Source organism: Homalodisca vitripennis, unplaced genomic scaffold (assembly GCF_021130785.1).
Source record: "Homalodisca vitripennis isolate AUS2020 unplaced genomic scaffold, UT_GWSS_2.1 ScUCBcl_2016;HRSCAF=6350, whole genome shotgun sequence".
Classification (NCBI taxonomy): domain Eukaryota; kingdom Metazoa; phylum Arthropoda; class Insecta; order Hemiptera; family Cicadellidae; genus Homalodisca; species Homalodisca vitripennis.
In genome coordinates this window covers 64,490-80,821 of record NW_025778130.1, presented here as the reverse complement: position 1 = coordinate 80,821, position 16,332 = coordinate 64,490, and the positions used below count along the sequence as shown (strand labels likewise).

General features: G+C 32.0%; 1 protein-coding gene across 1 annotated transcript; it reads left to right on the top strand.

The window, feature by feature from the left end:
- The first annotated feature begins 3,271 nt into the window (after positions 1–3,271).
- On the top strand, positions 3,272–15,698 carry LOC124371798 (zinc finger protein 62 homolog). The gene is made up of 4 exons (XM_046830152.1): positions 3,272–3,337; positions 3,845–4,105; positions 10,810–11,004; positions 15,475–15,698. The coding sequence occupies exons 1-4, from the start codon at positions 3,328–3,330 to the stop codon at positions 15,696–15,698; spliced, it is 690 nt and encodes a 229-aa protein (XP_046686108.1). The 5' UTR covers positions 3,272–3,327.
- The last annotated feature ends 634 nt before the right edge of the window (positions 15,699–16,332 follow it).

The window sequence follows — 16,332 nt, the reverse complement described above, 5'->3', positions numbered from 1 at the left end:
TACCCAATCAGGAAATTTTTATGAAAAAAAGTGTAATTTACAAAAAGAATGAAAAAATGAAATTAGGTGGAGAGCAATATTTAAATTATTTAACTACAATTATTAGGAAAAGATGATGTCAGATATCAACAATCATTCTGAATCTAGCTTTCAGCATTGTTACATTCTCAAGCAAAAGATTCCTAAATAAAAATCTTTAATAAAAAAAGGCTCAGTTAAAGAGATCTCTAATTTATCACCAACTGTTTTTTTTTAAGAAACGAATTAAATGTTTTTGAGAGAGCAATTGGTTACAGACTCACAATTTCCTAGGAAACAACCGTTTAATCTGGTAATAACAGGTTTAAGAAAAAATTAAAAAAAAACTCATTTTGATTTAAGTTCTTTTATAGATCCTGTTGGCTTTCGTTACGGTTGGGGTCTTTTCTAGGGTGCTAGTATTAGTACTATAAGTATAGAGTATAAATTAAATATTGAATCGTATCTTTCTGACTTTGTTCCAGAGAAACAATTAATTGTTGCTTAAAAACCAACAAATTTACAATCATACAGTAATAGCGAAGGTTTTTTGTGTTCCCCAGGGCTTGATTTTTTTTATTTTATACTAATACTTTGTAGTACAGCAGAATTGAAAGTTTGGCTATAAATGTTTTCTAAAGGTACTTTCAAATAGGTTTAAATAGACTTCTCGTCAAATCGACAAAATCAAAATAATACATTTTTAATGTAAGAAACCATGCAGGCAACGAAATAACCCAGGCAAATTGTAATATAGTTGGTACAAATAGGTTTTAACACACACAAAAATCAATTAGTGAATAAATGAATTTATTTTTATGTTTCATTCAATGTTTTATTTACTAAAGTCTCAATTGAAACACGGAATATTGTCTATCATGTCTTCATACAGTTTGAGTTGAGTTTTTTAAATACTGCTTTTGCTGTGTGGTTTGCTTTACCTGAGTTTTTGCAATATTACTTCTTGTGAAACAATAACAAAGTTTGAGGTTACTGCCCCTGAAAAATACATCTGCCATGTGATTTTTTTAGATCTCTTTTATAAGGTAACCATAAAACTTCACACTTTATGAACCAACTTGAGTATAAACAGTTTTTACTTGTGCAGTATTAACTTATATAACAATGTTTTGTTAGTTGTGTACAATTGTAATAGGAGTTGATTCCATGACAAGCTCCCAACCTTTGTTTTGAAAGTTGATTTTATTGTATTGCCCATCCTTAGCTTGTGTATATTTATGACATTTTGATGTAGGCTAATAAAAATCCAATTACATTTTCAAAGATTTAACATTGAACATTCACACACACTCAGTCATAAAAATTATCTTACTTTTTCCTAATCATAATCTAGCTTTGTTGGATAAGGGTCTGTATAAAGTGCATATATAATATATGTACACAAATCTATAAATAATTCAAAATGCTTTTACAATTTTACTAAATTAACCTACGTCAAAATTATTATTAAGGATGGAGCTATTAATGGAAAATTCCTTTTGATTTTATGAAATTATATGATAGTTTTGGTTAATTTTATCCTAGTTAATGTTAATGTATTAAAGTCTTTTAACTAGTGCCTTGACAGTTCTGTTTCTTTATTTTATAATGTTTTAAGTGTTTTATGTAATAATGTGATGTCTGATGTAATTAATTTAATGTATTTCTTCTAATAATTTATTTTATATCACATTATATTAAGTTAAAAAATACCATGACAATACACCAATTTCTGGTTAGTTTTGTAAAAATCTATAGAAATGGCACGTGTGGCAGTGAGTGTGATTTGATTTTATAAAATGTTTATAATTAAGTAAATAAAGTTTTATAATTTGTCCGAAAAAGTTTAACTCTATTTATGATCAATATTCTATATTTTGACTGTTCATTGAACATTGTAGGAGGAGAACTTCTATTTGAAATAATTTGTTTTACCCTCTTAGTAATGGTTCTGCTACGCTGCAGCAACATATCACTGGTGCCAACTAATCGTATTAACCGCACAGGGCTGGCAATGGGGACGATGAGTGCGCAGCAGTTGGCAGACATGTTTGGTCCTGCTGGGGCCGGACACCGGTGCAGCTGTGGGAAGACCTACAAGTACAAACAGTCGTTGGCGTTACACCAGCGAGTGTTCTGTTTCTAAAGAGCCGACAGTGGCTTGTCCACTCTGCCCCAAGAAGTGCTATCGAAACCGAGATCTCCAAATGCACCTGAGAACCACCCATCCTGACAGAGCTGAGGAGTTTGCCTTCACTCAGGGATACAACACTGCAAGACAACCGGCGTCGCCGAGGAAAGAGTTTTTTTGAAACCAAACTATTGTGTTGGTTATTTTTATAATAATACACCATATTCCTTAATTTCGCTGGTTTTAATTTTCGTTCACTATCACCAAGTATTTAATTATATGTTTAAACGGACTAGTTTTAACTGGATGGATAGGGTATTGTTTAGTTAGTACAATTAACTAGGTCAGTCTTCTTGTGTACATGCACATACACTATTTTAATCAAGGAATTAATAAATTGTAATGATACCAACTAGAGATCATCTCTTAAAGGAGAAATAAATGTGCAAGACATTTTAAACCATAAAACATACTCTATGTGTTGTATATGTTCGGTTGACAAAGACAATGTCTAGGTATGGATAAGCATAGGAATCAAATGATGATATAGGTAGTAAATATTTATGGACCTATTTCTATTTAGTTTATGAATCATTTTCGTAACAAAAGGAATTGACTGGTTCCTTATTAAAGAATAATATAAAAAAATTAGGAACAAAATTGGTATTGTATGTATTTGTTACCAAGAATGGCATGTTACAATTAAAAAATATCATTCTTGGGTTAGATTTGTTTCATATAAAAAAAGCTACTGAACTTTACGTATTTTTGTGCAGAGCTCCAGTGTTATTTTTAAAATAGCCCATAGGCATTTCTTTGCAAATCAAAGTACAAGGTGTAGAATTTCGATACAGAAGGTGCCTTTGAAGATATCTTTTGAAACAATTCAGTTTACATTAGAATACAGTTGCTCAGACTTGGATACCAGAGAACCTGATGTTGTGCAGGTATTCCGTTCTACTCACACATACAGCCCAGCCTGTTCCGATGTGTACACTGTGACAAGAGCTACAAGTCACGCAGTAAACCTGCAGCGCCACGTCAGGCAGGAGTGCAACCAACCTCCTCGGTTCTGCTGTCACGTCCTGTCCACGTCGATTCCACCAGAAAACCTCCATGCAGCGTCACGTCCGCAACAAGCACCAAACGTGGGAGCACGTGCTTTCATAAGCTTCAGAATGTGCAATGGTATCTGGTGTGCTCTTTTTAAATTGAACCAAATGAACGTTAAATACAAAGGAATAAGATAAATAACTTATTAATCATATGGGAAAATTTGAGAGCACGATTTAATTTTTCAAATTAATGAATGTTAGACGAAAACAAGTTTACCTTCAAAACAAGGTCACATCAAACCAAAATAACGGTCAAAGACAAAATTCGATAATGCACCAAGCAGATGTTATTTTTTTAAAATTGTCATAAATACTTGAAATTGTCCAAAACATAATTTATGATGTACGGTGTAATAGCTTTTCCGCCCTCCTATTAGTTCAGATATTTTGATTTTCATTACAATTAGATTCAAAGGTATGTTTTAAAAATGTTCGCATTAAGTGGCAATACATCTCCATTAAATGGCTATGTAATGTTTACGAGTATGTCGATACTTAAAAATATAGATAGCGATTTCTGAATATTTTGGAAGCAACAAATTTGCCGGATGTGTGGACTAATGTGCAGCACGGTTGACAGAGTGGTTCCCCTGCCTGGGCGGGAACCGGGGACGCAGTGACGGCAGCTACGTGTGTCCGGAGTGCGGGAAGCGCTACCGCTACTTGCGCGGGCTGCAGCAGCACAGGCGCTACGAGTGCGGGCAGGAGCCGAGGTTCAAGTGTCCGTACTGCCCACGTCGCTGCAAACCAGCCGGTCAACCTCAAGAGTCACCTGAAGCGCTGCAAGAACCTCCCGAGGACATTGTCTCTGTGATAACTAGCCTATCCGCCAACACTATGTGCAATACCAAGTCGTTTATTAAACTTTGTTACTGGTTGAGATTAATGTTATTTTTATATCCAGAATTTCTTAATATATATTTGTCTGAGGAATTCTCTGAAATTGTAATTATAAGAGTTTGTTTAAATTTCAGATAGTTAAAATTCCTATCTCTGTTTATTTTTGTTGCAAAATGTACCAGAGGTAAGTAATCTACTGTATTAACCATTTTTGAATAATTTTTTACATTAGCCGCTAGCTATAATGATTTAAAATCACTTTAATTCCTTAAAATAGTATGTTTTTCATTTTCAGAAAGAATGTTTAGGCTGTCACGATTCTGTAATTCTACAATACATAATCCACCAATCTTTGGGGACCAAGGGAATAAGGATTTCTGGCATCTGTTGAGGGGTAGGCATGGGTATAGGGGGATAATCAGGATACCATCATTCACGAGATAAAAGTACAATAAATTTTAGAGGTCACAGTAGGACTACCAACTGCATATGTAGATAATTCAAGAGTTATTAGGCACTTTTTCTTTTTTTCGTCAACAGTTTTCTACCTCTATTGTGAAGTTTGAATGTTGTTTTTCCTCTGTTCTCTAGGTCTTGTTCATCAATACTCATCTTATTTGCGTGTCTCGTTATTGAATTATTTTTTCACATTTTGCGATTATTCAGATTTTGCTGTGTTTGTACATTTAAAAATAAAGACATTCTTTATGTTTTGTATTTGAGTTGTGTTGTGTTTGTGTGTGTGATGGTAAATACACTAGAGCAATGAATTTCCCTAAAAGAAAGGATTGTCCTTATATATCCTCCATTACATTCTATATTTTGTAAGTTGGCCAATATTTGTATTTCTTTATTCTTTTATTTAAGTTTTTTCTTTCTTGTCTTCTTCGATTATATCTGTTATTTTTAGTTTTATTTTATTTTAAATGTGTTATTGTTTTTTTGTGTAGGCTGGTTGGCCCCTTTCCTGACGCCAGATTGCATTGGATGAACTGAGCACCCCACGTGATCTGAGCTTGACTTTAGGTACTATCTCGAGGATGTTATTCTTTTATTGCTAAAAGTGTGGGGCCGTGCAAAATGCGCCACTAATGGCCGCACCAGCAACGTAATTTCAGTTATTATGAAGGTTTCCTTCCTTTTGTATATATCGTATTACTCTCCTATAGCTCTATTTTTTTTATTTTAAGATGATATTTTGACAAATTATGTAAAATGGCTAAAAGAAACAATCACGTATTTGAGATTTCAATAATATTGCTTAAGTATAATACTGTGGATTTACTTTAAAATATGGAACAATTCTAATTTCAGGAAAAAATAAGTTATTCTTGACAACCGTAATTTATTCTGATAAATAGTAAGTTTTTAAACGTGGTAAAAGGAAAAAAATATGTTTCTCTTAGCTGCACAATGTATTTTGTTTAGCAAAGCAGTGTTAAAGTTAATAACGGAGAGAATTTTTTGTTAATATAGTATGTTATTTCTTTACTTCTTGAAATCGAGGTAGGGTGAGTGATAAACAAAAGTTTATTCCCACAATGTGTTTTCAATTAATATGAGTCGCATCAGTTTTCTACTATATTTTGTATATGAAACCACTTCCTTACTCATGCTTTAAAAATGCAAATGTTTAGAGATTTGTCTACAGGATAACCGTTCTTAAATAATGCTACAACCGGTTAACTTGAATTTTCTGGAGATTGGTATTTAGTTTTTTTTTCCAATTAAAGCATCAAATAAAAATTATTGATCTTTTTAGAAAAAATAATTTCATTCAAACTAAATATTTTGCGTGTTTCACTATTAAAGAATAATTTCTTTTGGAAATAATAAATTGTTTATTATTCAGAAATTCAGCAGACTCATATACGGAGTAATTTGTTTAATTTCTCATAAAAACGTCAAATAAGGCATCATTAAATCTAACACTGGAGATTGTTATAAAACTGACGGACTGAAAGAAACAGGATTTTCCTGACATTTGCAATCGTTTAGTGATACAAAAAATTAGTAACACTACGGTTCGAGATCTGCAATCTGATCTACTTAAAGAACACACATGTGTTAAGTTAGTTATTTACCTGAAGAAGAGATCAGATTGCAAATCTCAAAATGTATCATCACTGATTTTTTGTATCACTGAACGATGGCAAATGTCCAGAATAATCCTGTTTCCTTCACAATGCTTCCATTTTCAAAAACAAATTTTAAACAAAGAACTGACAAAGTACTAAATTTAAACCATATCCATAAGCCCAAATTTCCACAATGATGTAAGAGCACAAACGTGAAGAAAGCATCATTTCACGGCAGAGAGCATAGTTCCAAAGGTTGAAACTACAGCATGCCGCCTGAATCACAGTATTAATTCCAATACAACTGCACCATTGTTTTAATTTTTCTTTTTCTGTCAAAGCATTTGGATTTTTAAGCAAATAAATGGGTGAAAGCAATGTAAACCCATTAAGTGTTTGATTGACATTAAACATAATGAGATTTGTGTATGAACTTACAATTATTCACATGTGTTAAACATTTTCAGATGTTCAGATAGTTCCAACTGACCCTTGATGGAATGGAGGAGCTGCTGATGAAGAAGAGATAGTCGAGAAACTGCAACAGATAAATACAAGGCACAGAGCAAGAAGGAACTAGTAAAACTCATGAGAGAGATGAATGATAGTTAAGAGGAAGCAATGATGGAGGAACTGTTCAGTGTACAGAGAGAAGAGAAAATAGATGTTAGAACTGGATATTTATGATTCATATATTCAAATCTAGTGGTCCTTTAAAGTTTTGAACATTATCTTATTTTCTAAAATGCTGGCAATAAAAGTTTAGATTGTTTAAAATGTACTATCATTCCTGTTTAGTAACTGTAGTAATTTGTTTATACTATCTCAGAAGACACATAAAACGTAGCGATGCTGATTTCTTGTATCACTAAACTATGGCAAATAAAAGTTTGGATAGGTGTTTGTTACTATCAAACATTGATTTGTTTGTAAATACTTAATTCCAATTAAGGTTTTAATTTTTATAATTACATGATTAATGAAAGAAAATAGTACCAAGCAATGATTAAGCACTTTACATACGATATCAATGATTTAATTCTAGTACTGGTGATATAAACAGTCTGATTCTATAATAGGCATTCTCGTACACTTGATGTATTCTATCATGGTGTTCATATTGAATATATTTTTATATACTAGGTAAAAGTATAAAGTCTGTTATAAATTATTTTACTTTCCAAAGTACAGATTCAGCAAGTTTTTAAATTAAGTGTGCTGTTACTTAAACTTGTATATAATTGAATAAATTTTATTTGGGTGATGATTTGGGTCTTCAGTAACATTGCTTTTGCATGAATAATCCCATTGGTGGGCTGAAAGCTAGTAAAGTGCTTCTAGAGTTTTTGGCTTCTAGAGGTGGTCGTTTAGGGAGATCACCAGAAAATGGGACGATAGTTCGATATTTAATTAAATTGAAAATACTGTACGATTTCAGGAATACAATGTAAGTTTTATTATAATTTTACTGTAATTTTCATGTGATATCGAAAAGCAGTGCAAATTACAATTACAGTTTTTTTTATCTCAAGGTAAACTTGCTCCATTGTTTTACTTGTTTACTTAATGAAAATTGTGTTCCATTCACCTATCAACAATACAATCACAATTATTTGCATTTTTTCAGACATCTTAGGTATTGATTCTTTTTTATTTTCATTTTTTATGGTTTATTTTATTTAAGCATTGCCTTTGATATCATCATAATCATTGTCTTGTATAATAATCATTGTTGTTCACTAAACACATTTTGGTGGGTGGAAATTATTTTCTTAATTATTTATTATTGTTTATGTTTACAATTTGTGTGTACCATAAACCAAAGAAAGAAATAGACTGGGCATAGGCATGTGACAAGAAGCTCAATAAGAGCTGTCACCAATGAGGAGTGGGGAGGAAGCGCATGAGTCATTCAACTCATTCTTTTAATGGAAAAGACATTTTTTTATACTTTTTACAGTTTACAGTTAGTTTTAAATTTTATTCTATTTTACACGTATGTTTTTTCTGTAAACAATATCAAACTGATGATGCCTTAACCGGCAAAAGCGCTTTTTAAATAAATTTAATGTGGAAGTATAAAAAATGTATTTTCCATTAAAAACCTACTCACTTCCACCAAGAAAAACAACTCATTCTTGTCTATGTAGAAATGAAGTTTCATGCTTACAGATGAAATCTTTTTCAATATATCTTCCCACATGACGATATATTCATAATTTTTGTTGTTTGAGTTTCATATTATTGTTAGTTGACCGTGGCATTTTCATTGCCTCATCAGGTGCACAATTGAGTGGCACTACGATGTTTCTCACACAATCTCTAACCACGGTGAGGCCACAGAGTTTTCCACACATAACGTAGCTATGGTAGGAATTGTAATGTTTAGTTTAGCTCCAATTCACCCTCCTTTTATTCAGCGTCTGGTATCGGACACTGTCTCAGACTTCAGATACAAGATTCTGTAACAAAAAGAAGGTAAACTGGAGCTAAACCTAACATTCAAATACTGATTTTGTTCACATATTTATTTATTCTGCTGTTTTTTTTTGTTGCAGTCATGGTTACCCATAAGACCAGTGTAAAAATATTTGTTAATACTTAGCCAAACTCCATGGGGTGACATGCATTATAATTGACCTCAGTGCTCCTCATATAGAGATTAAGTCCATGCAAAATTTCAAGTTTATAGGAGTAGATCTGTTCGTGTGGACAGACAGACAGACAGACAGAAATGGAGTTTTTTATTCATGATGAGTAATTTGCTTCGCTAACTCTCAGGCAATAAGTTTTTCTAATAAACATGAAAAGTAAACCAGACTTTCTCAAATGCCTATCGCCATGTCAATGTACTTTTGTACATTATTAAAGAAATTAAAATGTTATTACAGTAGTAACTATGATTTACGTTAGTGGCATTGGGGAATTGGATTTGGAGAACAATTTTTCAGTATTGGTTCAATAAAATCAGTAAGGGATTGTGGTTAGTGGTTGCCTTTTGTAATCACCCTTTTATAATAATACCCAGTCTGTTTTCATTCGTAGGTATGTTATCTATATATATAAAAATGAAACTGTTCGTGTGTAACAGCATCACTCACAAACGGCTGGACGGATTCGCCTAATTTTTTTTTTAATTTGTTCGTCTTGATCTGTAGAAGGTTATAGGATACTTTTTATCCCTTTCCCGATTCAGGATTCCGCCCCACTGGTTACAGAAATACCCGTAAGAAATGCATTGCAGCAAACATATGTTATTAAGTGAAAGAGTCTTTTCAAATTTTTAATCAGCTGTTCTTTGTAAACATATATAATGCCACAAAAAATATATTTATATATAAATTTCTCTACACTTATAGTTTTTAAAAAGCATAGAGTAAGCTTAAGAGAAACGACAAATTTTGTTTAAACTGTTTCTGCAATCATAATATATAAAAATGAATGTTTGTGTGTTTGTCCTTTATAGACTCAGAAAACTATTGGACCGATCACTATGAAAATTTGTATTTTTCTATGTAGAAGGTTTATACGCAATGCCCATTGATGTAACTAACCACCAGGCTGTACTGCAAGATATAAAAAGTTATCAAAGCGCCTGCACATTATAAACTGCAATTACAACACAGTAGTTACGTATATTAAAATATCCAAACACTATTTGAAGGCAAAGAAATATACGGGCAAAGCTTAAGAGACGCGTGCGAAGCCGCGGGAAACAGCTAGTAAGTAACCTAAAGCCCAGCTATACTGGTGCCCGTCTTGATTTTAGGTCCATAAGAATGATGTTAAACTTTTTTTAAATTTCAAGACCATTTTTAGATGTAGCCTTATGGAAGGTGTCTTATTTTGAATAAAATTAAAATGCTTTAAAAATTTTTAAGGTTTTTAATATTTATATTGGGGACATCTCACATAATTCTGCAACTAAAAATAAGGGTTAAAGGATTAATGTTATTTTTATGCGGTAAAACTTTTAATTGTATTAGTTACACAGGAGATAAATTATTTATCCAGACGAGGTGTGCTGAGGTCCGGATATTGTTTTCATAGGTCCAACGCTAGGGCTCCGCTACTTAACTTTGACTGTTGCCGTTCAAATATTTACCACCTAACCTCTCACTGCACAGATGGCAGTCAAGTGCTCACTTTTTCCTTGTGTCAATTTATAGCATTTGATGAGTTACCTCCAGTGTAACTAATACAAGGTAAGGTAAAACTGAAGATCATTTTACTTCAACTCTTAATCGTTATATGGATATGATGCCAGTCACCCTAATTGTGCCTGGGCAGTTCCTCATAAGTTTTATGAGGAACAACACACATCAGATATTGTTAATTCCATCAATTTCTCACATACCTTTTATAAATATATATTGTAAAGTCTTATGATTATAGAAACAGTAGATTTCTGAAGCCTTATAAGGCCTTACATGAGCTTCCAATGTAAGGTGTCAAAACACCGCTGTTACTTTAATCATAAGACTGATTATAAGTATTGAATCGTTAAAAGAATTTGAACCAAGCTTATGTTGATTAATATTTGAATTTATTAAAAACTATATCATTGTTTTGTGTTTTTTATTCAAGCTTAAGGTTGTTTGGATCTAACAGTATGTTTCTCTTCTAGGCTGTTTCTCTGAAGTTAAAGCAGAGGAGTCAGAGTGGCCCAAACGCAAACGGAAGGGCAGGAAGGCTCTGCCACTCCCCGAGGGTTGTGGGGTCGACGGTAACAACTGTGGTCGTTGTGGGAAAGTCTACAAAAACATGGAGGGGCTACGTGCACATCTGCGGTATTACTGCGGACAACAGCCCAAGTTCTCCTGTATGATGTGTCCGAAGAGGTTTTACCAGAAGATTCATGTCAGGAGTCACATGTTTACTGTACACGGTACAACCACAGTGTAAAGAATATCTGTTATCTGTTACACAATCACTCTTTAATCTTCACATACTTGCAAGTTATGTGATGTCAACTTATTGAACCGATAATAATTCAATATATACCTGTGTGCATTAGAAGTATTTACAATACATATTAACAAATCACATGTGGTGAGGTCACTGGTCACTGCCACAGTAGTGGTCTGTTGTGTTTCGCCAGTGACAGCGCCGCACACAATGTGTTAAGGATCTCATGAAGCAGGGACGTATGATCCATTTTAAATTATTGTATTGCCACAAATAGGGACTGTGGCTGGATCGAGGTAGTTTTATACCAACACACCATGCACACACACCTCAAACACAAATAGGAGGTTAGCATTTTCACAATCAAAACCAGATTTTTGTTATTTGCATTATCATAAAGTGATTAGTATATTTTGATAGTAAACATTGTAAAGACAAAAATGATACCAAACAACATATTATAATACAGTACACTGATGGACATTATCACAGAGTATTGCTTATTCATCAGTCTCAATACTTAGCTTACTCGTAAGATGTTAGCGAATAATACGGAATAGAAAACTTCCAGGCTGGCCATAAACCCCCTGCACTTGTGGTTTTGGATGTGCATGTATGCCAGGCGTCTCCCTGAGTCTTCAACCACAGTCCCTATTTGCCAATACTATAATAATTTTTTTCCTTTTTTAAAAGTGTTTGTGTATAGGTCATGTCATGTCGAATTGGGGTTACCGTTCAATAACAACAGTTGAAACAGCAATGGAAAAATTCAATCTAATGTTTTTTAGACAGTTTGAAGGTTTAAACAATCAAAACATTTATTGTCGCTCTAGGAAAGTTTACAAAATGGCTGGTATATTCCTATTATATGAAACCCTCTATGTCTTCTCATTTCTGTTACAATAGGTTATTTGTTTCTGTGAAGGTTTCATTCCGTAGTTGAGAATTATAGCTTACATAGTTAATAATAGTTAATTGTACATTTGAAACAAGAACATAGCTCAATGTGTCAATAGTAAGTGTACACTATTTTAATTGTAGATATTTATTTGTGTACATAATTAAAACTTTTTATTTTTCAAAGCTTAATACTGTTATTTGTTGTTGTTAAAGTAAAGTTGTTGATTTTATTAAATAATATTTATAAAAAAAATGTAATAGTAATCTTATATGAAGTATAAAATCTTTTGTTTTAATTGTTCACTGCCATATTATCATACCTAGATACGATTTAGTTTGTTGCAGTACACTTATAATACTTATTAGTTTTTTAACTGTGTTATTAAGTTACATAATGAATTTATTTACTACTTACTCTGTGAAAGACTTGTTTATAATATTAAAATATTATATGTACCAAAACATTAAAACTTCAAATTATTTACCAATACTTATTTAGTAAGGATATGTTTTGACATTACTTCATAATAATATAGGATACGACTGCATTAAATTCAAACTATGATATTATTCACATTGGAGCGTATTTTACCGAACATAATGGTGTGTTCAGGTTGTAAAACATTAATTAGCTTATTTATGAAGTAGTAAGTTGAATGTGTTTTTCATATAACCAGAATGTCCCACTTCGTTTTAGCGTCAGATATCAGTCTGAGAAACTAATATAACTTAAGGTGTTCCTTAAGGTTAATTCTGGGACCACTGCTATTTTTCGTTGTGACATCACGTACGTCAACAATATTGTATTGAGTTCATCTAATAGAAATGTAGAACTATTGTTTGTGGACAGTTCAATTCTATAAATAAAGCATAATAGTACTGCAGAGAAAACAGGTTTTTAGTAACATTCTCTTCTATTGGTTAGCACCCTTGAGATGTGGAAGTTCCGTGTTATGAACATCCTAACAATTTGATCATCTTATTATTGTTATTGGTGAGTTTTTTATTCCTACTTAAATATTATATAACTTGTAAAATATTTTTTAATTGGTATAATAGTAACTATTTAGTTATGGATTACAATAATTTGATAAATAAAAACATAATTATGTAAGATTGTGGTAACGCTGTGACATATTTGTTATGTCATATTTGTTATATCGTTGAATAGAGTAGTGTTCTCATTTAAAGTAAAATAGTTTTTTTCTTACTTGAATAAGTTATCTACTTATTTCATTCAAAATATGCCAAGGTAATTGTTTTTATTTGTACATTGTTATTTTAATTAAATTTAAAAATATTATTAATTAAGAGTGATTTGTGATACTTAGTTTATATAGTTTTATAAATAGTTTAATGAAAACAGGTAAAATTTAATAAATATTGAAGTACTAATAATGAACAGTATGAACAAGTTAATGGCAGTCCCCTGACCTGGGTATAATAAAGATTGCCTTGTAAGTAAATTAGCAAAACTGTACAGATGTTTTTATTTACAATATTTTTAGTCAAATTAAAACATTCTTCTATAAGTCAGCAAAGTTCCAAGGTGCGAAGGAGACTGGACTTTCTACTATTCAAACGGTACGTATAACTCTATTCATTCAATGTAAATAAATTGTCAGTTTTTAAACATAGGCAAAATTTGATAAACAGTAGATGCACTAAGTTGCTTGCAGTATAGCCACTTCTGCTTCAATCACTGTAAATAATAAGTTGAAATTGTGAATTACTCACTCTGTAAGTCGTCATGGTATTGCTGATTCAATTTATCTGTTGCATTTTCTTCAGATGTTCATATGGGTTGGTAGAATTAATTGTCTTCATGGGGCTCGTACTGTATGATGATGATTAAGTAAGAGTGTAAAAATATTATATAAGTTGTAAACCTGCCTGCTCTGTTTATTTAATTATTAGTATATCAATTAAATTCAGAATTGATGATAATGTGTATTGAGTTCTAATGTAGAATGTATATTGTTTGAAACTGGAATACTAGGATACAAACATTCTTTTAATATCCAAATGTTTTCTTTCTTGTCATGAACAGCTTTTTAAGAAAACTGTTCAAAGTTGTAATACTAGGCATCTCATTGCTAATTTTGTTTTTGGCATTAATCAGGAATTAATGTAAACTATTTTAGTTGAGTTGAAAATCCGTATCCAGATTTGTTACAATGCCGAACGAACTGTTGGTCGTGTATGTATAGGCCCGTAAGAACAATGTTAAACTTCATACACATTAATTTACAGTTCTACTTTTGGTCATGTACTTATGGGAAGATGTCTTTTAATAATATATGACTAATGGACATCCAGTCCTTTTTTAGTGTTTTCCTATATATCTTTATAGATTATTCTGAAGAAAAAAAAACAAACTTATTGAACATTTTTATTTGATTACTAAAAAGTGTACACGGTAGTAGTAATGTTATTAATGGTTTGGATGTGTTTTAGTCATATCTTTAAAATTATAAATCTTCCATAATTCTGCAATAAAAAATAAAGACTACAGGTTTTTCAGGTTTAAGATTGCTCATATAGGTTAAAACTACAACCTGCAGTGAACATAAATTCCTAAATTGGACCATTAAATTATTTATAGATTTGAGGAGCATGTCTATATTCAAGTATTTGGATCAGCTGCATAATCACATATTTTACTTCTCCTTCCACAAATGCATCCATAGAGTAATTGTCCAGAAACCCTTTTTTGTAATTTTACTTTGTTTTGGTAAAATATTAAAAAGGTGTACAGTAAATTAAGTTTTTGGATTTGAGTGAACATATTAATTTTGACCACATTGATTAAAAAAGATTGAAAATGACTATTCATAATGTAAATTTTCTACAGCATTCATAATGTATGTAAGCACCAACTGTAACTAAACAAATCAGTTTTTTGTAGAGGTGTATTCAGAGTTTTTCAGTTTTTAGCACATTTTGAGGCTATTGATGACAAAGTACAGAGTGGCAAATGTTTCAGACAATATACAGAAATGCTTTTTTCGTTGATAAGAAAATCTAGATAACATTATGAGTAAAAATAAATGAAATACACACGTTTTCATCTATTTAGTGCTGTTTAAAAAAAGAACCGTTTCCAAATTAACTAAAGATAAAAACCTATATTGTTTTAAAAAATAATTCAATTGCAAACATTCAGATATCAAAATGTACTATACTTTTCTTTCATGTCATGTGATAAAATTTTTATACGTTTCAAAATCGTTAATATGAACTGGAGTTTGAGTTATTAATTTGCATATGACATTCCTTTCTAGTACCTAGTTTATTGTTAGCTTCTTTATCCTCGTTTGACACATGGCTTAGTACACAAATTGTCCTCAAGAAAGATGGATATCATTTAAATTTGTTCGAATGCACTTTGGTGGCCGACAATCAATTTTGAGCAGTTAAGGCCGGTATTCTTCAATATTAGGAGAACAATTACACAGTGTCTGTACGTTTGTGTATGTTTCAGTATATCGACCGGGAGTGTTCAGTTGCCCAACGTGTGGCAAGGCGTACAACACTCAGCCCGGACTGCGCAACCATATCAAGCTCTACTGTGGCCAAGCGCCACGCTTCGAGTGCGCCAAGTGCCACAAACGGTTCTACCAGAAGGTCCATGTGCGCAGTCACATGTTTTCCGTACATAAGGTTGCCGCTTTCGAGCTGAAGGATGTCGTCGAGGCCAAGCAGTAGGCTGTGTGTGAGAGTCAGCATGGAAATGTGCTGTTGACACTCTCCGTGTCATGCCTGCATGATAACTTCAAACGTAGAAAATCCTCTGAACACGTCTTCTATATAATTTCACCAAGTTGCAACTTAAAAAAAAATTCTTATAATGTCTTAAAAGTGATGTTGATAGAAAATATTGATCACAATATATTTTAGGGTTGTACAAAAATATGTGAAAAATACAATTTTACAAATTATTCTAACAATATATAAGAATTGTTTGTTATGTTACAGAAGCACACTGAAAAATTAGTTTTATTCTATTTATTAAGGCAAAGAAAGTATCTTTCAAATTCCTTAGTGTTAAATGAGTTTACTGACAGGTTTTTAAATTCTAATTTTTCACACAATGGAAAATTGTATAAACTGCATGATTACACTAAATTATAATCCTAAAATTAAACAAACATTTCATTATTCAAAAGACTTAATTAGATACAAGACTTAATTAGAGTAATTATTTTTTATTCGGTTTCCTAGTATTAAATATTTACTTGAATAGTTGCAACAACTTGATATGATGTAAACACATTTCCTGTAGAAATGATAATCCTGAAATGTGTAGAGAGCATACAATGATGGGATCAGACCGATGCTG